Source organism: Erithacus rubecula (genome assembly GCF_903797595.1).
Source record: "Erithacus rubecula genome assembly, chromosome: 10".
Lineage (NCBI taxonomy): Eukaryota > Metazoa > Chordata > Aves > Passeriformes > Muscicapidae > Erithacus > Erithacus rubecula.
In genome coordinates this window covers 13202622-13224959 of record NC_136662.1, presented here as the reverse complement: position 1 = coordinate 13224959, position 22338 = coordinate 13202622, and the positions used below count along the sequence as shown (strand labels likewise).

General features: G+C 37.4%; 1 protein-coding gene across 5 annotated transcripts; it reads right to left on the bottom strand.

Annotated features, from left to right (window-relative positions):
* Positions 1 to 260: 260 nt before the first annotated feature.
* ODF2L (outer dense fiber of sperm tails 2 like) lies at positions 261 to 16123 on the bottom strand. 5 transcript variants are annotated; one of them, XM_079313418.1, is made up of 17 exons: positions 15738 to 15834; positions 15527 to 15608; positions 15022 to 15141; positions 13680 to 13742; positions 13377 to 13448; positions 11959 to 12075; positions 9623 to 9808; positions 8203 to 8312; positions 7006 to 7141; positions 6341 to 6451; positions 5052 to 5156; positions 4417 to 4563; positions 3832 to 3888; positions 2396 to 2481; positions 2149 to 2311; positions 1102 to 1227; positions 261 to 438 (listed from the first exon to the last, which is right to left on the bottom strand). In XM_079313418.1, exons 3-17 carry the CDS (start codon positions 15127 to 15129, stop codon positions 310 to 312), a joined length of 1716 nt encoding a protein of 571 aa, XP_079169544.1. In that variant the 5' UTR covers positions 15130 to 15141; positions 15527 to 15608; positions 15738 to 15834; the 3' UTR covers positions 261 to 309. The 5 variants fall into 5 exon arrangements, with proteins under 5 accessions (XP_079169544.1, XP_079169545.1, XP_079169547.1 ...); XM_079313419.1 differs by lacking the exons at positions 15527 to 15608; positions 15738 to 15834 and adding an exon at positions 16044 to 16123; XM_079313421.1 differs by lacking the exon at positions 5052 to 5156.
* Between the last annotated feature and the right edge of the window lie 6215 nt (positions 16124 to 22338).

Genomic DNA, 22338 nt, shown 5'->3' with positions numbered 1-22338 from the left:
GCCCAGGACATTCAGAGACCAATTTTGTGTGCACAGCCCGCACATGCACACCGGCTGCTGCTGACGTGCACTCGGCCTTTGCACTGCCGTGGGTAACAAATGGTTAATACAAGGAATATCAGCTCCATTCCTCACTGTGATCAGCCAGGAGGATATATGGTAATGACTGACCTGCTTCTCCTGCCCACAACAGATGTTTTCCTAGGAAAGAATTAACATTATGGAACTTAACCTGTCAAAATAGCTTTTGCCTCCAAGATTGGGAGCCAATCTTGACAAGTTTCTTTGCTGTAAAATAGATTAAAGAATTCAGTCAAACATTGTTATATATGCATCTTTCAAAAACTGCACATAATTCTGGATGCTCTGAGTCTTGTTCTCTGATTTCTGTAGGCTGTTCTCCAGTTGTTTCAAACGTACTTCATGATCCTTCTCATTCTAATGAAAAAAGAGAAATGCATAGAAAATTAGAAACAAAATATAAATCAATCAAAATAATAATCTAAGACACAAATTACCTAATTTTTTATAGCTTTATTTACCTGTAAAAGTTTTCAGAAGCTCCACAAAAGCAAAGGTGCTAAAAAAGGCCTCAAAAGATTGAAGATTTCATTTATGTTCAGTAAGGACCAAACTGGACATGTGTGGATAGACTTAAAATCAAAAAAAGGCCTACAATAATTTATAAAAATAGTAAATTCAGATTACTGTCATTAACTCAGGAAAAAAAAAGAAGGTATCACTACATCATTATGGGATTCTTATGCATATAATCAAATGTAGATATTCTTCCTGAACACAATTGATCTGAGGGAAATTGCAGCTTCATACTTTGTTTTAAATTTTTGTCTTGCTGCAAATACTGTACTGATTAAGACTTGTAAACTCAATACTATTCAAGTGACTTAGTTAGCCTGGACATCTGTTAGTTTGATGGGAAATGTCAATGTACAAAGTATATTATCAAGGTAAATTAATTTACTGTTTTGGAAAGTGTGCATTAACTGTATTAGTAATGCATTTTCAGTAAATGGAACTTGTTTTTGTAAATGATGACAAGGTAAGTGATTTGTTAAATCAATAACAGCACTATTTACTCACCTGGTGAAATAAGCAGAGGAGTTGGTTTTTTTCTTCTTGCATCTTTCTCACTTCAGCTTCAAGAAGTAGCAGTTTTGTCTCAAAGGCTTGCTCTTTGTATGACATTTTTTTCTGTTCTTCAGTTACCTATGAAAGTTGTGAGAGAAAGGGTATATATGTTATATATATATATATACACATATAATATATATTTATAAATTATATATAATACATATACATTTACTCTTAAACCCAAATCAGTTCCTCTTCTTATCTCTTAAGATTAATAGCTCCATTTGCTATTCTTTCATCTAATACTTATTTCCCATGCCCAGGGCTTAAATGAACCTTAAAATATTCTGGCTAAATTTGAAGGCTGTTTCAAATTGAAAAAAAATGCAACAAGGAGAACACTTTTCAGCTTATTTTCAAGTCAAAATTTTAGCTTTTTCAAAACCAAAGAAATATCCACAGGCAGTATTGTGAAAAATCATATGGTTATTTCTACATTATTAATCTGAAATTACAACTTCATACATTTTTTCTGATTAAACTAATACAATTCACTACAATCTAAATTCCTGCATTTCCTCTTGAATTTGATTAACTGTTTGCACAATTTCTACAAATGACAAAATTCAGCTTAATATAGAAAGAATGCAAACTCTTCCTCTAAAAAGAGGACTTCAACACCAACGTGGTGTTGTGGGCTTTTATAAGAAAGAAAATAAAAGGTAAGATTAAGCTTTTGTACAGAAAATTTTTGCTGTATGTGTGGGATTTAATATAAGGTGGTTAAAGAATTTTGATTTGTCATTTAAAAAAATAAAAAGATAATAAAATGTTGGTCAATTGAAACTTGTTATTTATTTCCATAGGATCCAAACTTGACAAAGAAATTGAATTGTTCCATCCATATTTAAAACATGCAGAAATTCGCAGTAACTTTTTTGTGTTTCTCCCTACATGCAAAATAGTCTCATCCCATAATTTTTCTCAAGCTCATTTTTAATGTTATTAAATAGAAAATAGCAAACAAGATTAAGAGATGTATTAAATCACCAATACCATTTTTCTCCCTTCTTCCAAAGCAGCTTTAAGTTGTGTGGTTAATGCATTATATTCTGCCATTTTCTCTTCAAACTGCAATTTACTGCTCTGAAGACTCTCATTTTCTTTTCTAAGCTGATAAGCAAGTTCTTCATTCTGATGTTTCGTCTCTCCTAATTGCCTTTACACAAAACAGATCGGTGCATTATAACTCACTATTGCAGAAAAGTGAACGAATTAATTTGGATTAGATTTTTCTAGTTACCTTTGAAGATCTTCATATTTCTTTTGAATGTTCCAGATCTCTTCTTCTAAGCAAAGATTGCCAGGGGAAGATACACTGCAGTTATCCTGTGAAAATGTCAATTTGTTCTCTAGTTGAAGAGGCTTTATACAGGATCTTACTGGCGTAAAGTAACCCTGTCTATTAAAAGCCATCAAAAATTTTAACTGTAATTTCAGAAAAATACAATGCTTATTCAGACAAATGCTATGCTATAATCAAGTAAACGTTATCTTGTATTATTTTACCTTGTATAATTATCATAAATTAGTAAAATACAGGCAAAGTTGGTGACCAAAATTTTTTGTGAACATTTTAAGGCTGAAAACCTGCTATGTAAAAAAGACTTAAAAAACTCCATGTGATGCTCAAGCAGGCTCCCTCACACTACAGTCACAGGAAGCACAAAAATAACACTGTATATTCATACAGGTAACATAGGAGAACAGTGCAGCACTGGCAAAGAATTTCAGAAAGGAGAGAATATCAAAAAGACAATCAAGTCCATGAGAAGAGATATATCAACAGCAGAAGATGAGGGAAGCAAGAAGATGGTTTTCTCCTGCCCAGCATCCAGAGTGCTAAACTTTCACATTTTCCTTCAAATCTCAGTAGTAATGAGATTACTGCTGCTTCTACCACCCATCGACAGCATGTTAGCAATAAACAGACACCAACAGCCTGTGGGTGCCATCATTCAAAGTGGTGACCACCACCATTTATTGGAGCACAATGAATGAACAATGAATGAACATTCAATGAACATTCAATGAACTACACTGGACCACAACTAGTCCCATCAGCAACTTGAGCTAATCTGCCTGATCGTGTTCATCAGAATTACAGGCTGTTCATGTAGCAGATTGGTAATAGCAGAAATCAGTCCAGCTGAACCCAGGAGAGGTTTTCTGCAGAGAGAGCAATTGCTTCAAAATGAATTTTCCTAAATTCTGGTCTGAAGGTCAAGAGTAAAGGACATCTATCACCAAGACTTAATGATGAAATTCAACTGCTGTTCCACCAGACTAGTGATTATATTCCCAATTATTTTGCTATACTTAGGGTCTTCTGCACTTTTTCAGGAAAACATGTAGTTAGATTAAAATTGCATACATCATTTTATAAGTATAAATTTTGCACCTCAAAATTAATTAATTAATTATTGCTTAAGTACTTGAAGATTTAAGAGTTTATGAACATTTCTGGAAGAATCAGAAATCAAGAGCAATTTATATTACGTTTTATATAAAGTCTACAGGAACACAGACATTCACTCAGTAGTTTTCCTACTGACACAGCAGGATGATTAAGCCCCTTTCCCACCCTACTAACTTAAAAACTTTTGATATTTGTGCTCTTCTAACTTTAAAGCACATTAAAAACAAGACAAAAAACAATAACAAAAATCCCAAACCTACCCTGCCATTGAAATTGACATCAGAGAAAAAACGAGTCAAGAAAAATCCATTTCCAGGCTTTAGAGAAAATACAAGTATTAATGTTAAATACAATTTAAAATTGCAATTATCCTACTAAAGTATTTTTTTAAAATACTTAATCAACTAAAACATTGCAATAATTAATATGTTATACATCATCAAGAATATAATTTATCTGATTAAATATTTTATGGCTTATAAATTAGCCATTAAAAGCAAAACTAATGTAGAATTGAATTATTCTACTAGATATAAACAATATCTGGACTTGCATTTATTTCCAGGCAAAAATTCTGCAACACATCTCAGGACATCAGTATTCAAAAAGATCAAGAATATACTCATTCTAAAAGTAACAAGTTTTGCCACATAATAAATTCACATAAATACAGTTGGCAACAGTTTTATTTGCATTGTGCTGTTTCCACAGAAGTTTTTATTTATGAAGAAAATAACAAAGGAAATCTCACCACTGTCACAAACGCCAATAGTAAAAAATGTCCCAGAGACTTTTTTCCACATAATTTTCACATTTATCTTTAGAAATCATCATGTTCTAATCACCTGAAGCTCCAGCTCCCTAAGGGTTTTGCATTTCCGTGCACAGATCCTTTCCCAGAACAGAAGCTTTTGCTGATTTTCCTCAGCTGCTTTCAGCAAGTCACAAACATGTTCTAACTCCTTTAACTCAGCCTCCATTTTGGCCCTCACCTGCATAGTAGCATCACAGGAGAAAAATGTAAGTGGAAAATCCTAAATTAATTATTTTCATACTTATTGGATTTTTATGTAGGTAGTAAAGCTAAAATTTTATACAAGTTACATATCACCTATTTTATAAAATGCTGACAAAGATACAAGTTCTGTTCTGATGCTTAAGAATGTGCTGTGTTCCATTGTTCAGCTCCATCTGCTGAAAAATGTATAACTCATCCCTGTATGGAGTCTCAATTTTAACTTAGTTTAAAAAAAAAACACTTATAGTAGGTTTGCTTCCATATACAACTTTCACAACTGTTCTGTCAAAAAGATAAAAAACACCAAAAAACACCAGCTTTAGACAGCAGTCAGGAAAACTCTCAGAAATCTAAAACCAAGAGACAGTACCTTCTGGCTTCTAATAAGATCACAAAAATGTAGAAAAGATCTGTATCCTACAGAATTTTTTTGGAAACATTCTTCATTACTGCAAACCTTACCTTATCTGCTTCTAAGTGTTTGTATTCTCTTATTTTTTTGTTTTCATTTAAGACTGCTTCATATCTGTATTTCAAGTCTTCTACTGCAATTTGTATTTTTTGTACCTAGGACAACATACATTTTTCACATACATTTGCAAGGCCCTTAGTTTAAATGTAGAAAAGATAGAATAATTAGTATGAAGCTTAAAGTAAAATATTTGACTTCTAAATGGTATCTCAAAGTTTGTCATAATTTGAAGTTATTTTCATTATCCTACTTGTCACAGCAAGTACAAGTTACCAGGTAAAGAGCAGTGTCATATCAGCAGTGTGTTATCAACAATGGAGAATGAGCTGTAGAAGCACAACTCCTCTCACACCTCTCTCCCCACATAACAACTATCACTGACACCTCCATTTGGAGTCACTACAGCTCTGAGCTAGAGAATTTGTCCACTCACTGCTTCAGGCTGGCTGTTACCTGGAGCTACATCTACCATCTTAAATCAGGCAGCAGCTCTAGTTGTGATGATGCATTCCAAAGACAAGACTCTCTGGCTCTACTCTAAATTTTGTATCGTGTCCTTCTTTTCTCTTGTCAGTGATTTAAAAAAAAGAAGTAAGTAATGAATATCAGTGAAAGAGTGTTTAAACTGTAGCAGAAAAAGACACATTTGAATCAATGTTCTAAATTTTCTGTGTGAATAAAGCCAAATTTAAAAAAATGAATTGATAAAAAGTCCATTTTAAGTTTGGTTTGTTTCACTGGTATTTATATGTGGACTTACCTACTGAACTAAAAGAACTTGTATGACACTATATAGAGTTTATAACCCTAAACCTAACCCTAACCCTAATATATATTTCTTGAATTAACTTGAATTTCTTGAACTTACTTGAATACTGATATGCTCTTAGGAACATGAAGATAAAATATGGCAAGGTAGAGGCAAAATATCAGTATATCCACTGAAGACATCAGACTCAAACTTTTAAAATATCTAGTTTACTGAGTCACTAACCCACTTTTCAGGAAGCAAATCTTGTCAAAGCAAGCTTGCAGTTGTTGGCTTCAATGAACTTCAAGTGGGATTCACACAATTCAGTACAGATAATGTGTACTTGTAACCGTGTGAAGAGTACTCTTTGATATGGAGCACTTTCTTCTTTCATACTCAATATTACTAAAGTATTATAATCCCCATAACAACAAAACAGGTTTCTTACAAAAAAAACCTGTATAATTTCCTCAGCATAGCTTACAGATTTAAAAATCGTACTTGAAGATTTCAAAGATGGTCAATCACCTCATTTTTACGCTGTTCCACAAGGTTTTCCTGCAGCTTTGCTTTTTCTTGCAGATGTAGCAACTCATATTCCACAGACAGTGTCCTTTTCTCCAATGTAGTAAGGAAAGCCTTGTCCAAAAATAGAAAATATAAAAATTTTAAAAGTGATACCAAAATAACACCTTCTACAATAAGACATTACAAGCGAGTGACTTGCTGGCACTAGGAAAAATGATGTAAGTATTTTTCCTGTCAAACAAAAATGATAATCCATAACTGATTTCTCAGCTCATGAGAACACTTGTATCAGAAGAGAAATACAATAAAAAACCAGTAAACTCTTTCAAAATTGAAATTAATGATTGAGGTGAGCTCATTTCTTTAATTTGAAAGTTTAACAATCATAGAAGAACAATTTCTACTTAAGCACTTATGCAGTTATTGACAGTAAAATAAACAGCATCCTGATTAAGCAGATATATCATCAGACAACCCTGTTCCTAGCCATAAATTTCCCCTGGAAAATTTTCAATATGTCATTTGTTCTTACTGTTATAAATAGATGGCTAACTTTATTCTTCAGGTCTGGGGTCTCTAGACAGAAGGTCCAAAGAGAATTAACGTGGTTGTTTCATTAATGTATGAGAAATGTAGAGCCATTCAGTAATGATTTATAATCTCACCTCTAATTTTTTGTTTTCAAGATGAATCTTTTCATTTTCAGAGTTAACAGAATTTAGCTTTCCAAGAATTTCCACTTGTGAATTTCTTCTCCATTCCTCCCTTCTTTCCATGTCTTCCATCAGGCCTTTGATCCGCCTTGTTAGACAGGCAAGAAGTTCTCTATAATACACAATGCTTCCAAAACTCTCTCTATGAACACTAAATTGAACCTTAATACATTCTCCTTCATTGTATATGTATATATATATGTATGTGCATATTTATATAAAAGGGGGAATGCATTTACGCATCCAAAGAAAGGATTATCTACTTATATTCTGAAGTAAACTCTCTGTAAGAGGAGAGTTTCTACTCCATGGAAGGGGTCTTATCTCAATTATAGAACACCAAATTATACTTCCAAATGAACTATGCATATGCACACAAAATGTAATTATATTGAATTTATAGAGCATATCGCATAATGTTCTACTAAGAACACCACTTAGCTACTTTAGGAACTTTACTTCCCATTACTAAAAGCAGAAAACTATGTTATGCCACTTTTTTTGCCTTTTTTTAGTTAATAAAGTTCACAAAATTTGTTTTGCTGTTTAGTCAGTCACACACTGCTTAGTAGAACAAGTCTGGTTAGAATGGCACATTTCAAGCAAAGACTTGTATTTTCAGCTGAAATGAAAACAGCAAAAACCATCTGGAAGCTTCCTTAAATGAGTGAATTTTTGGAAGGACATGTGAGAGGAACCCTTCTCTATCCTCTACTGAGGTGGGACATTAGTGGAACTGAAAAAATTTGGCCATCACTAATCTGAAGTAGGACCTAGAAGAGAAAGAACCTTTTTCTATTCTGTAAATACAAGGGTTAACACTCAAGTTGTTGAATCAGTTATTGAATAAGTGCTTATGGGGATGCTGCATAGAAGCTGCCAGCAAGTTCAGGCTAATCAGAAGTATGCAGGAAAAAGAATGTTTCTTACTGGCAAAGGGGAATAAAGCTTTTAAGGAACTGAAATGCAACAGAGAGGAGGCTAAAAATCTTAAATTTGTTCTTATTTCCAACTTCCAAACTCTGCTCAGGATTTAAAAATATTAATAAACTCAATTTCATTGTCAACACTGAGTATTGCACTATTAAATATCAGCACTCTGTGACTACAGAAATAAAATAAAAAAAAAAGATCAACAGTCCAACTTACTTCTCAAGGTCTTCTACTTGAACTTCTAACATTGTCTTTTCTTCAACTATTCTATCGTGCTGGCTTTTCCAGACATCAGAGGCTGACAGTATCTCACACAGTTTTACTTCCTAGAGGTTGCAGAAATTATGTATTATGTAACAAAAGAATGCCACTGAAGAATGCCATTAATTCTACACATTTTTCTGAGCACAAGAGCTATTTAATATAAAATGGTTTTATTGGATCTCTCTTGTACAAATCAATATAAATCTTCTCTCATCTCAAAATAAAATCAACAAAATTACCCACATTTTTAAAAAATCTAAGTACAGACTTATTTTCAAGGCAGAGACATAGTTATACACTGGTACTATATATCAACTGTAGAATATAACATTGCAAAATTTAAGATGACAATCTTTTCTTACCAAAAAAATATCTTCAATACATCTCAACTACATATAAATTACATAAATTAATAAAAAAATAAAATTGTACCAAGATATTTTAAGAATTAAAAACACTAGCTTAGTAAGAAATTAAACATTAGGTAAAATCCCTTAAATGAATATAGATAATTAACCAATACATGCTATCTTGAAAGTACACCAGGTTTTCAACAAGGAGGAAAACAAATGTGACTACAAAACATCATAAGTTCAGGAGGTAGTTGCTGTCCCTCTGAACTGCTAATTTTAGTTAAAGATCCACTACTGCCTTCTCACAAAGATCTGACAATATCATTATTAATCATCTCCTGGTACACTAAGAGGCAAAATATATCTTTAATATTGACATATCCAAAATGATTACAGCACATCTAAGAGTGTGAAAACATATTCTTCTTAAGAAATCCAAATAGGGCAATAAGCACAGTTCTGATGCACCTGGCCTTTTTTGACCAACTACAAACTATTGTTAGTCAAAGCAAGATTCTAAGGAACAACTTGGATTAAGGAAGAGTTTTATGCTTGGATTTTGAAAAGGTTCAGAGAAAACAGCTTAGAAAGAGAAAGCTAAGTAACCACATGAGACATTAAATATTAATAAGTAAAGAAAACAGTTCAAACTTCAGTCATGGATTCTCAGTTAGTACACTATATTTCTGAGATAGTCAATGTTTTTCCATAGAGGACTAACAGAAAGACCAGGAGAGGTTTAACCAAAAGCTGATAACTCTCCTCTTATTTCCTACAGCTTAAAATGTGCAACTTTAATGTTGTGCAATGAGTTAAGACAATCACTAAATTTTAACAAGACAAAGGCAGTTAATAGTAACAGCTCTCATGACACCTACAGCAACCTTTTCTTTAACAAATGAGCAACAAAACAAAAGGCATACAAGCACAATATAAAAAAAAATTTGTTTTCCACACGTGAAAGTCTTTCAGTTGTTCAAACAATACAACACAACATTGCTGACAGCATAGTCACTTACATGTTCTCTTATTTTAGAGGTTACATCTTTCACAGCTTCTTCTAAGTGTTGAGCTCTTTGCTTCTGGGACCTTACTGCTTTTTCCAGGGCAATTTTCTTTTGCTCGCTTGCTTCCTTTAAGGCTAACTTCTGGCGCTTGTATTCACCAATTTGACATTTCCACTCTGCTAGTTTATTTTCTAGAGTCTGCAGCACAAATAAAATTAACCCTTCAAATTCTATACCTTACAGATAATTTTGTGCTATAAAATAATCAGGAAAAGCTGTTACATTTATAATCTGTTTCCATATAATCTTGGTATCTCAAATCTTGTGGTTGATAAAAGGAGCTAGTTAAATGCAACAGTAGACAAGAAAAATACAGAGAGAAAGTAATTACAAAGATGAAAATAAGAGGTTGAGAAGGTGCAGGAGCAGGTAGGAGTAGGGGAAAAGACAGCAATCTCACCATGTCTGTTGTATTTTTCATCTATATACCACACAAATATGAATGGAACATAACAGCAAACACTAAAACACTAAGTTAAGAGCAATACCAGACTTTGATTCAAGGAAAATCTCAGATCCACTTATCAAAAATGACCAAGCTACCAACAGACAACTAGTTTCATGAAGACAAGTATAAATCCTGTTCATATCTCTTACTATTCTTCCATCAAACTCCAGCAATGTAGGTAAGACAGCAGTGTCAACTTTCTTAGTACAGTGATAAATATTCTATTTGTAGGAATGATTAATACATTTGTTTCCTTCCTTTTAGACTAGGTCTGACATTACATTATGTACCACTAGTTACCTAGTGAATATGTGAATGTGTCAGACTTCTTCAAGATACTCATTGCCAGTTGCTGTAAAGTATGCATGTTATGCAAGAGGGGATATCTCTCAGTACAGGTCGTGCTAATGGCCCCCAAATTTTTCCACAATCAAAGCAAAATGTATGTGGTTTTCCAAGTGAAAGATGGTGTCAGGTACTGGGCTTCACCAAAAAGCAGAAATACGTCTTCAAAAAAAAAAAAAAAAAAAAAAAAGGAAATTCCAAAAAACACCCAAATATGTAAAAAGTGATTTTCCTATATAAATGCTTACCTAATAAACAAAGATGTGACTTGAGGTGGTGGATAAATACCTCCAATAAACACAGCAAACAGAAAATTTCAGTCTATGTATGGATGTCTTTAACAGTTGGTCTAAGTAGACAGCTGCTATCCCCGATTCTAACCACAGGAGGTCAGAATCACACTAAGAATAAATACTTTGGGCATTAGTCAGTGGCTGAGATAAATTCAAGTTGAGAACTAATTTCATAGGAGTAATGCTAAGCTTTTGCAAGCTTTTGCCTAGTTATTAACAATATCATCTCCAGGATTTAAGCTAGCAAATGACTTCAGCAATTTCTGAAAGTGAACAAAGCTTTTAAATAGAGTTTGAATGGCAATACAGCTGTATATCAAGTTATTTTATCTAATGAAAATGTTGTTGGAATTCTTTAATTGTACTAGGTAGAACAAGCTAGCAACTTTTATTTAGAAGACAACATGAGACATTTGCGAAGACATAGATGTGATTTGAAATTGCCTTGATATAGGTTAGGTAACAATCAAATTATTCAATTATCAGGGGACATGTGATAGTAAAAAAGTTTGGAAATTAGAAATGCATTGTTTTCAGCCAACGTTTTCTCATTCATGCCTATATTCTTGACAAGTTTCGTGTACTGTGTTCTGAGGCCATATACAGCTCCAGCCTTTCACACATGACCTCCTCCTTGCCTTTTTTAAAGCCAGTAACTGACTCAAATGCCCAAATTTAACCTGTGCTTTTTAGAACAGAAAATGGAAATAATTTAACCTTCCTTAAGCAAAGTGAGATTAGGCACTAGCGTTAAGTGTTTCACTTCCAGTCAGTGTTAAGAGACTTATCGATTCTTCACAGACAATAAGAAGAAACAGGGTGTGGTTGTCACTGTTCCCTTAGAACAGAACCATAGACACACTTGCCTATCTCTTGGCCATATGGAGACTGTCTTATAGGCAGTGCAGTTAAGTGAGTGCAAACACTTCTATGCGTGTTTCACTTTGTTTCACCAGAACTTTGAAGTTCTACTGTGCCACACCAGAAGTGTGCACAAGGTGAGAAAAGAAGAAAAACCCAAACATCCTTTCAATTAAAATACTGTAGTCAAGCAGATCTTGCAAAACATAAATACTTACAATTTTAACTGGTTTGGATTTTTCCTTTACCAATAATTTGTTTTCAAAACAGGCCACAGCAAGGCTTTACTTTTTTTTTGCTTTTCTCCCAATAAACTGAAACATAAGTAAAAATATTTTGACCTGTATTTTCACTTTTAATTCATCATTTTCTGCTTCTTTTCTTTTAATCTGACACTGCAAGTGAGCTTGTACTTCCTGTACTGATCTTGACAGGTGGTTTCCTTTCTGTACGTTGATCTAAGAAAAATAAACAAAACCACAAATTTGTTGGACTATGCTGTACTACACTCTCTGTATTTTTTCTAGTATGCTGTAGTTTCTAACTAAAATTTGAGTGTCCTCAAAACCTAGAAAAGATAAAACATGGTCTACAAGTATAATCACAAGCAGTAACTTTCTACTAACTATATTAATGTTAAACAAAAATCACCAACTTAAAGCAATTTATATGTAATTATTGTATCATATTTATTCTGAGTTTAAGTAGCAGGAATAAGGCCTGGAAGCATGAGCTCAGATGTCCAGGCTAAGCAAAGGCATTCAGCTAGCAGGATGACTAACACTAAGCCACACTGATCAGCTGTGCTCTGACTAATTAGACCTGAACTGACCTTCATTAAATTCCAAAGACCATCACCTCCTATTAGAACTATTGATACATTTAATTCAAACTGTAATTTTGGGGGGCAAGTAAATCATAAGGGAATAGGAAACTTATGTCACCAGAATTCAGGTCAGATGATTCTATGAAATTTCCTTCAACTTGATTACTTTGTCTCATTCTAAATAAGAAGTAAGAAGGTAGAAAAGAATCATATCATCAGTAGAGACTGAAATAGACTAAAAGAATGTACCAGTAGAAGTGTTCATTCTAGATTATCATTAAGAAAGGCAGATTCAGTCAAGTATTGATGAAAATGCCATTTATTGAAATTAATGTAAAAAGGAACAAGGGGATAGCATAGAAAATTATTTATCCTTTCAGACATTAGGCACCCTAAATTGTTCAACATTAGGTAGTCTCTTGTCAGGGTATGGTATGCCACATAGATCCATCAACATTGAAGTCTGCTGGCATTGGGGTCTTCAGAATTTTTATTGGCTTTTCTGTTCAGCTTTTCTATTCTTAAGCAAAAAGATGTTTCCATGAAAACGTGCTCCTTCACTTCAAGATAAAGACAAGGACATAACAAGAGCCCTCACAGCTCCTTTATTTTGATCAGCTGGTTAAGTTTATCCAGCAGCCAAGTGATATGTTCATTATTCCTTATAAGTACTTTCTCCCCAGAATATTGGAAATCGATAAATGAAAAGTTAAAAGCCATCTTAGGACATTAGTGTTAGGGATAACTGTGTCCTTAGTTGGTTTGATTACACTTCTGATGATTTTAAGATAATTCTGTAGGAAACACCTTTCAGGATTTCACTTTTTTCCACAGGTCTTTGAAATAATTGTTTTATTCAAAATTTCTATTTTTTTGATCAGGAACCTAGTATGTTGGAAGAAAATACATGTTCCAATGGAAGTGGTCACTCACTTTTTCACACTGAAGCATGGATGAAAGTTCCTTAATCTGTTTCTCCTTTTCAAGTATTTTTTTCCTGAGATTCTTTATGGGGAAAAAAAAAGAACAAAGAAATTCTTCTAATGTCTGTGTACAACAAAGCATCAGTAATGCACAATGATGAACATTTCAGAAGTAAAACTAAGATTCCACTTTGTGGTAAATCACAAATACTCTAACTTCGCTACTCTTACTGGAAATTGTATGACTCTAAGATAGTAGCCAATTTCAGATATTCAGCATAGAACAAAGAGAATAAAATTTTAATTTACTTACAGTATTCTGAATTTCAATTTCACTTAGCTCCTGCATCCAAGTGTCGATGTTTTTACTGTTTAACTGCAACATAGGAAACATTAAAAATTTCTTCTGATTATAACAGATTTTGTATTTTTTTGTGGTTTTAAATTGGTTACATATAGTTTGCTACATTTTCAAACCTGGCATGCATGACTAGTAAAGCTCACATACTCACAAGCTACTTAGTTGGTGGTTAAAACCCTAAAGATTCAATTTAGGATAAAAGCCTGTGATATCACAGGATGTGTCCTCAGTTTGCTCACAGAACATACCTAATCCCCAAGGGAAAGGCAGACTACTCCAGAGAAGGTGAAGGAGAAGACCTGCCCAGAATCCAATGTTGCTGTTTTTCACAGCAGACAGTTTGGAGGCAGCAATGGCTTTCCTCTTTTCCCAGTTTGGAAAAGCTTCTCACCAGCTGCTCAAGGAAATGATGCTGCCCATGCCATGGCAAGTCCAGAGCCATATCACACCTGATGCCTAAATGAATCACATCCCCCCAGTTCCTTATCAGGCACCAGGAACTCGTTATTACCATCACCCCTTCTCCAAACACCTCTCTCCTGCCTCTGCCCTGGTGCTCCAGCATGACTGATGCCTTCACCAAGCACAAAGCTATCTGTTTGCTCCACTCCATGCTCCACTGACTACTCATTATTTTTTCAGAAGTGGATTGTGTTGCCTTCTCCACCCACCAGGACCCATTTCCCCTGTGCTCAGCCTGTGCCAGGTGCATCTCCATCAAAAAGGATTTGTCAGACTAAGAGTTTCAGTTCTTACACCCATATTGCCCTTCATACAATTGAGAAAATGAGTAACAAATTTAGGAAGTTCCCATCTTAAATGATCACTCACTGAATCAGAATGCAGATTGCTCCAATTGTTATCTTAAGGCAAATGAGTATAGTCAAACATCTAAGGTTTTTTTATTTTATATATGTGTATGTGTGTCTTGTTTTTATTCCAGGATTAGATATCCTGGCAGACCTCAACTTGTGTAAAACAGTGCAACTCTCTGTAGTTTTTTCCTGGATATTCAATCCAGTTCTTGAATTAAATTACTTCTAAGTGAAAACAGCACCTTGGAAGATTAAACATTATATTTCATTTATCATAGTCAATCAATATACGCAGAAAATATCAAATAAGAATTTTGCCATAGTTTCGTTATGCTGTTGCTAGGTCCAGCACTGTCACTTTGCTGTTTTTTGAAATATCACCTACTTCAGATCTATAACTAGGAAGCGTATATTTAACTTTGTAAACAAAACAAATACGGTTTTAAAAATCAGGCCTAACAGGAAGAGAATGAACTTGCCTCAACAGTGTGAAGAAGAATAAATTTTTCCTGAAGATCAAAGTCCAATGAAGGAGCAGTACAGTCATGCACAGGTAAAGATACGGATGAGTTTGATGATGATGACATTTGGATTTAATGCTGTGTAACAAGACAGTATATGTTAACACATATTGGTGTTCCACAAATCAATAAATTAAACATTGCTGGCATGACAGGGTGTTCCCACTACAGTGTGACTAGGACTGGATCAAGTAAACCCCAGTCACAGCAGAGATGCAACACAGCAAATGTGCCTGAAATTTCCACAAGAATTCACAACTTGCAATCGCTTAGCACTGAATTCACAAATACGATGCGCAGAAAGCAAAGCCTTTCACAGCAGCAAAGTGAATAACTCGAAGTACAAAGTAAAGTTCGCAGCTGCTATTTCCCATTTTCACGCTCTCCAGCACAGAGCGGGAGGCTCAGGGGCACAGGTCACTCAGCGCCAGCCCTCGCCCCGGGCCCACACTCGGGCTCTCACCTCTCACGGCCCCTGCGCCCGCTGCCGGCGGCTCCCGCCCCTGGGGAGGGCTCCTGTCCCTCAGCGCCGCTCCGGTGGGGCACTGTCCCCTCAGCACAGCTCAGCACTGTCCCCTCAGTATCGCTCCTGCACTGTCCCCTCAGCACCGCTCCAGTGGGGCACTGTCCCCTCAGCACAGCTCAGCACTGTCCCCTCAGCACCGCTCCAGCACTGTCCCCTCAGCACCGCTCCAGTGGGGCACTGTCCCCTCAGCACCGCTCCAGTGGAGCACTGTCCCCTCAGCGCCGCTCCAGCACTGTCCCCTCAGCACCGCTCCGGCACTGTCCCCTCAGCACCGCTCCAGTGGAGCACTGTCCCCTCAGCACAGCTCAGCACTGTCCCCTCAGCACCGCTCCAGCATTGTCCCCTCAGCACAGCTCCAGTGGGGCACTGTCCCCTCAGCACCGCTCCGGCACTGTCCCCTCAGCACAGCTCCAGTGGGGCACTTCTCCTCCGCACCGCTCCCGCCGATCCCCACCTGCGCCCGTCGCTCCTCGCCGCCGGGAGCCGTCGCCGGAGCAACGCGCCGCTGCCGTTACCGTTACCGTTGCCGCTGCCGCTGCCGTTGCCGTTGCCGCTGCCGTTACAGTTGCCGCTGCCTCTGCCGTTGCCGTTGCCGTTGCCGTTGCCGTTGCCGGTGCCGTTACCGTTGCCGTTGCCGTTGCCGTTGCCGTTGCCGTTGCCGGTGCCGTTACCGTTGCCGGTGCCGTTGCCGTTACCGTTGCCGTTGCCGTTGCCGTTGCCGTTGCCGTTACCGTTGCCGCTGCCGTTGCCGTTGCCGTTGCCGGTGCCGTTGCCGTTACCGTGGCCGTTGCCGTTGCCGTTGCCGTTGCCGGTGCCGTTGCCGCTGCCGTGCCTGCCCCTCTCGCGTGGTGCCCTCCCCGGGCCGGCCTTGCCGCTCTGTCCTTACTCGCCCGTGAGCACCCAACAGGTTACTGCCAGATCCAGATGAACAAGAAACCTGGAGACCTCCGGGGAGCTCTAGATCCCCCGGATGATTTCTTTCTGGGTATTTCCATTAATTTTAATTATTTTTTTTCTGAGGTTAGACACTAAGTATTCATGTAACCTGACCGTACGTGATGTTGTTTTGGCAATACATTGTCAAACACTGTAGGAAAGCCACATATTTTTAAATAATCACATTCACATGAGGTGACAATTCACAGAATATCTAAGACACTGCTACAGATGTATGGAAAGATCACTTTCAGATCATAAATTGTGGAAAACTGAGTGATCATGAGATACAAATATGATCATTTGTACGGGTGCATATGTAGATAAACATACACTCATACATAATGATCTTGCACATTTTGTTTAAAAAAATCATACTGATAGAAATGTTACTTTTAGTATTCTGAGTAATAGCAGTGTCAGTAGCTTACATTAAAAAAAGCTTGACAGAAATGAAATTAAAATCAAGCATATCCTTTGGCATCCTTTGTAAACATGCCAGTGTGTATTTTCTTCTGTTGCTGGCAATGGAATTTCAGAGAGCAGTTACCCACTTAATAAACTCTGGAGAATATTATCTAGCCATGTGTGCCTGGTAATAAAAATGAAATACTAAATCTCAACCTTTTAAATTCAAGTAGTCATGAAATCACTTCATTATCCATTCTGGAGTGAGTGCCCGATTGTACCTGAATTCCAAAGGAGATTTTGTCTTTGCATGTGCAAAAGGCTTTGTTCTGTATAGGACCCGTAGCCTCGAACTGAGAATTCAGCTTCTCTGTCAAACCTTTGCTTCAGCACCACAGTTATGAGGAGTGGCTTTAGTGCAGAATAGCCACATCAGACAAAATTCTTAATTATAGCTGCTCAGAACTTGCTATAAGATTGGCTTATTTTAAAAAAAAAGCAATAAATTTTTGGAATTTTCAAAAAATCTGGTCATAGTTTATAAAATAATGCAAGCACTATCCAGCAGTGAGGGTTAATTAGCATGATAATTAGCATTGCACTCTTTACCTCCTAAACAAAGAATGGATTACAAGTTTCAGTCCTTAAAACCACATTTTAATGACAGTGGCACAATCCATAGAGTGGAAAATAATTAAAGGAAATAGAACACGCAGTTCCTCAATGACATAATTACAGGCCTTGTTAAAAGAGATGTGCTTGAGAGAATCTTCTTTAGATATCACAGGAGCACTGCTGTGTTTGTCACAGTCCATGACTTCATCTGCTCTAAAGGTATAATTGAGCCTTTCACTTCCATGTCAGAAATTCATGACTCCAGTGTATTTCTTTGTCCATTGCTTAATTTTAGCAATAGCCTGCTATTCTGAAAGCTGCAGATTTGCTGTGACCCTGTTAATACTGTTTCTTCCCCATCCTTGTATGTACTACACTGCTTGGTGTAGTACTGATCAGATTTAGTTTCTCCAGCAATCCTTAGACATTGGCTGCCTTATACAGAAGTGGACACACAGTAGAGACAAAGTACTGTGTTCATCAAAGTTCATTTTCACAAGCAATAATCAATGTTGTAAATGCAGTTCATATCAAAGCCAGAATAGTTGTCACATTTTAGAGGACAAAGACTTCTTTGGAGAAAAGAGATGAAGCTTTCTTTGCTAGTACCAGTTCCCTCTAATTGCTTTTAGGTCAGTGTATGCCCTTACTATCAGAAATATCTCCTTTTGTTTCCTCCTGATAAGTCTTGTTATTCCATAAAGGAGTTCTGCTGCATACAAATTCTTTGACAGGAACTACATCACACAATCAGAATAAATAGGTCGTTGTAGCATTGTTTCTGTAATTATTTCCCAGAGTTCTGTAAAAATATGACATTACATCCCTGTGATCCCGGACAACTCACCAATTACTCTGGGACACTCAGTCACACCTGTCTAGCAAGCAGAGCTGCAGTCTCTTGTGTGGAGGCACTGACATCTAGTGGGCTCCAACTACATTTCCAGTTTTTCCAAATGTTCCAAAAATCTGTCATAGCATCTCTTTTTGAGATGCTATGACATTGATATAAATGGATATTTTAAAGTACAATAAAATATTAATAGTTGGAGGTAGAATTTATAAATTAAGGCTGACTCTTACTATAGTAGCAGGAGGAAGATTTGTTTTAATTAGGAGCTCACGTTCTCTGAGCTCTGTCCATAGCAAAAGCTCTGGAGTCAGATCAAGTAATGTAGGATTGAACAGTTCCCCAAACACCTCTGCAAAAGACAGACAAAATTTGCTCTGTATGCTTTCTGACAAGCAGGTGTAAAATGCCAGGGCAGGGCCTTTGATTTCCATGATTATGTTCACACGTGTACATATGTATGTAGGGTCAAAAGCTATGCGGGCTGCAGTCCCAGTTGCCAACACAACTGCCACATGCCAGGTTAAGCTAGCAAGAAAAGATGTGATAGTTGATGTCAAAACCATAAAAGCTGTGTTCTCAGTATGGTCTTCCTAATGCTCTTAAAATAATTCCAGTTTCCAGCTTCCTATAAAGACTTTATGATGTTCCATGAAGAAGGTAAGTTTAATTATTCCTATGCCATAAGCAGAGAAACTGTGGAGTACCATGTGATGAAACTACTTTCTCACAGTCACTACTAGGGAAGTAGCAAAGCTGCAAATATACCTCCAGTTACTAAACTACCATTGCACAGTAAAAGCAAGAAGCCCAAGAAGTGTATTTCTATTTCCACAGGGGCCACTTCCTCCAAGTATAATATAGCCAATTCCTTCTAAGACAGACAGCTGAGATGTGGGACTAAATTATTATCCTTCCTGCTCCAGAAAAGAACAAAGACCATGAAAACAACATATGATACACCTAGCCCAGTTCCCTGAAATATCAAGACTTTTGCCTACTGAATGTTTGGCAGTTGCTGTATGCAGTCCTAGTACAACTCCAGTCTGAGTGTTTAGGGGAAGGACTGCAACAGCTGCCACAAGGACCACTGGAAGGGTGAACTAATGTGAAAAGGAGCATTAATTCTCCTTCACATCACTGTAGTTTCTGGGCGGAAGTGTGCTGTTGAGAACAGCTGCTTTCTGCTTCTGTCAAATCCAGTCCCCACATTTTTCATGAAAGCCTGATTGTACACAGGCCAGGCAGCTGGCACTACTGATTTTATAATCTTTGCCTGGTTATTATTAAGCTAAGCTTACAGTTGTTAATGTTGGCAAAGAATCTATAGACTCACACACAAACAAAAGCCCTTACCTATTTTAGTAAAACAAGTTTCAATTATTAAATAGAGATTCTGCTCCTTTTATTTTTATGTCTTTTCAACATACCAATAAATGGTAAATCAAATTTACACACCTTTATCTGGAAAATCTGGTTCCAGGATTGCTACTGTTCTTCAAAGTAATAACTGGAGTTCTGCAGGGTTGTGACTGGTGCCAGTTGTGACTTTGCCAGAACTCTTAATTTCCCAAGCTGCATTAAATTATTACATAAATATGTTAAGAATTGATTAAAAATATATTATACAAATATATGCTTCAGTTACATAATCATGAGTGGGAAGAGAAGTCGTGTATATGCACACAGTGACACAAGATGTGACCCTCAGTGTATTATAGAATTTAATAGCTGTGAATTCCAACATTGGCACTACATTATTGGTATCAGATATGCTACCAGAATTTGTTTCAGTGTTTTCACAGGATTTAAACTGACTTATGAAGGCATTTATAGGATGCCAAAAAATTTCCAGAGTTTGACCTGAACAGTATGTAGTAGGCCTACAGCACATAAAGGAAGAGAACGTCAAGAAAGGGAGAAATTCAGTAGTGTTTTAAGAGCAATAAAATACTGTGGATTTTAGAAAGCATGGAGTTCCAGGTTGTGATCCATTAAATGAATTTATTTACACATATTACATTAAAGACAAAATGAAAAAAAAATTACCTGAACTAGAGTTTTATATTAAATATATAATGCAGTATAAAAGGTCCTCCTCTTGAATAAATGTAGTAATCACCAGATGAAGTGTTACTTTCTCCCTCTCACTCACATTCTGAGTGCTTGACTCATAAAAAGGGGAAGGATGTTAAAAGTGAGAACTGAAACACCAGATCCTGTGCCCCACACATGCCAAGCAGCCCATCTGCTAGTGGTGGAAATAGTGGCTACTGAAGGCATTCTCCTAAGAAGTACTACCACTCTGGGGCTCCTCAGAAAAGCAGCAACTAAAAGTAGGTTTTCCAAACCATACAACATCACTCTAACCCACGGGGTCTTAAAGGTTGGGAGTCTTGTTCCTCTTACATCCAGCCATTTTCTGATGGAAAAGCAATACCAAGGAAGTCAGACAATGTAACAGAAAGCAGCAGTTTCCTCTCTGGCAGGCGAGGCTCACATGTCAGGGGCGGCAGCAGCTGCAAGCTTCAGGGAACTAGCAGCATGCTGATTTGGGAAGAGTTGGACTGGCTTGATGGCTGTGCATTCCAGCCTGAAAATACACACAGTCAGGGCATTACTGGGGTACATCACTTCTGCTGCAAGCTCAGGCACCACTGCTTTCAGTGGCTGGGCATCTTTCTGTGGAAATCCATCAACATGCACTGCTGGAACTTGGCACCAATGGAAGTTATGAAGTGAAATTATTGTATCTGTAGATTCAAACTTAAAAGTTTTGATGTTGATGTCTTTTCACATATGCCAAATTGGTATCACAGTTAATTATAATCAGCACTTACATGACTGTAATTGGTTTTCATGAGGCAATATAGTACTGGGCCTTGAAAGAGAGACCTGTGGGACTTCTATATACCAGTAACACTAATTTTAGGAAAGGGAAACCTCTTATATGCAAACACTTTTACCCATGTATAAGCAAGACAATACAAGCTGAAAAAGGTGAATTGATTCAAGAAAAGGAAACACATACGCACAATAGCTTTCAGGCCCTGTTCTTATAAAAGGTACAATAGGAACTTTGCACAGCCTGGGTTTTGTTTTGGTTTTAATTCCTGGAATCTGACCAGAATGTAAGCAAGATTACTTTGATTGTTAGTTATTTCCCTTCTCTGGAATACACCTCTTGTCATAATGCCATAGGATTTCCTCTGACTTTATCAAATTCAGCCACACATTACTTACTATTTGGATTATGAAATAAATTACTTAACCGAACAACCAGGATAATTTGCAAGCTGGGTGTGTTAAGTTGTAGCCAATGATGCCACAATGTAAATATTTCTAATTCCTGGACTTGTCAAAGGTCCTTTCTTCTTGAACATTCAAAAATCATGATGACACATGGTAAAATAATGGAAATTATTAAAAGTAGCGACTATTTTCTCCTAATTTGCTTGATTGCTACTATTGGATTTTGCTACTGTACTCAAGGTTTTCAAAAACTCTTTGTGATTTTTTGGTGCTGATGCCTATTTGCATCCTAGTAGATGTTTACCCAAATATTTAAAAAAAAAAAACATGTAGTGACCCGGCCCCGCAGCAGCCGCAGCAGCAGCATTGGGGCCGCCGATAATGCCCGCGGCTGTCCGGGGTGAAAATTCTGCCGGGGCACCACAGCCAACCCTGCCAGCCCACCCCGCCCGCCGTCCCCTCACGCCGGCACGGGGCGCGCCGGGGCAGGAGACGGACCGGGGCAGAGCGGGGCCGGGGCGGGGCGGGGCCGGGGCAGAGCGGGGCTGGGCCGGGGCGGGGCAGAGCGGGGCAGGGCGGGGCGGGGTCGGGGCAGGGCCGGGGCAGAGCGGGGCCGGAGCGGGGCGGGGCCGGAGCGGGGCCGGAGCGGGGCGGGGCCGGGGCAGAGCGGGGCCAGAGCGGGGCCGGA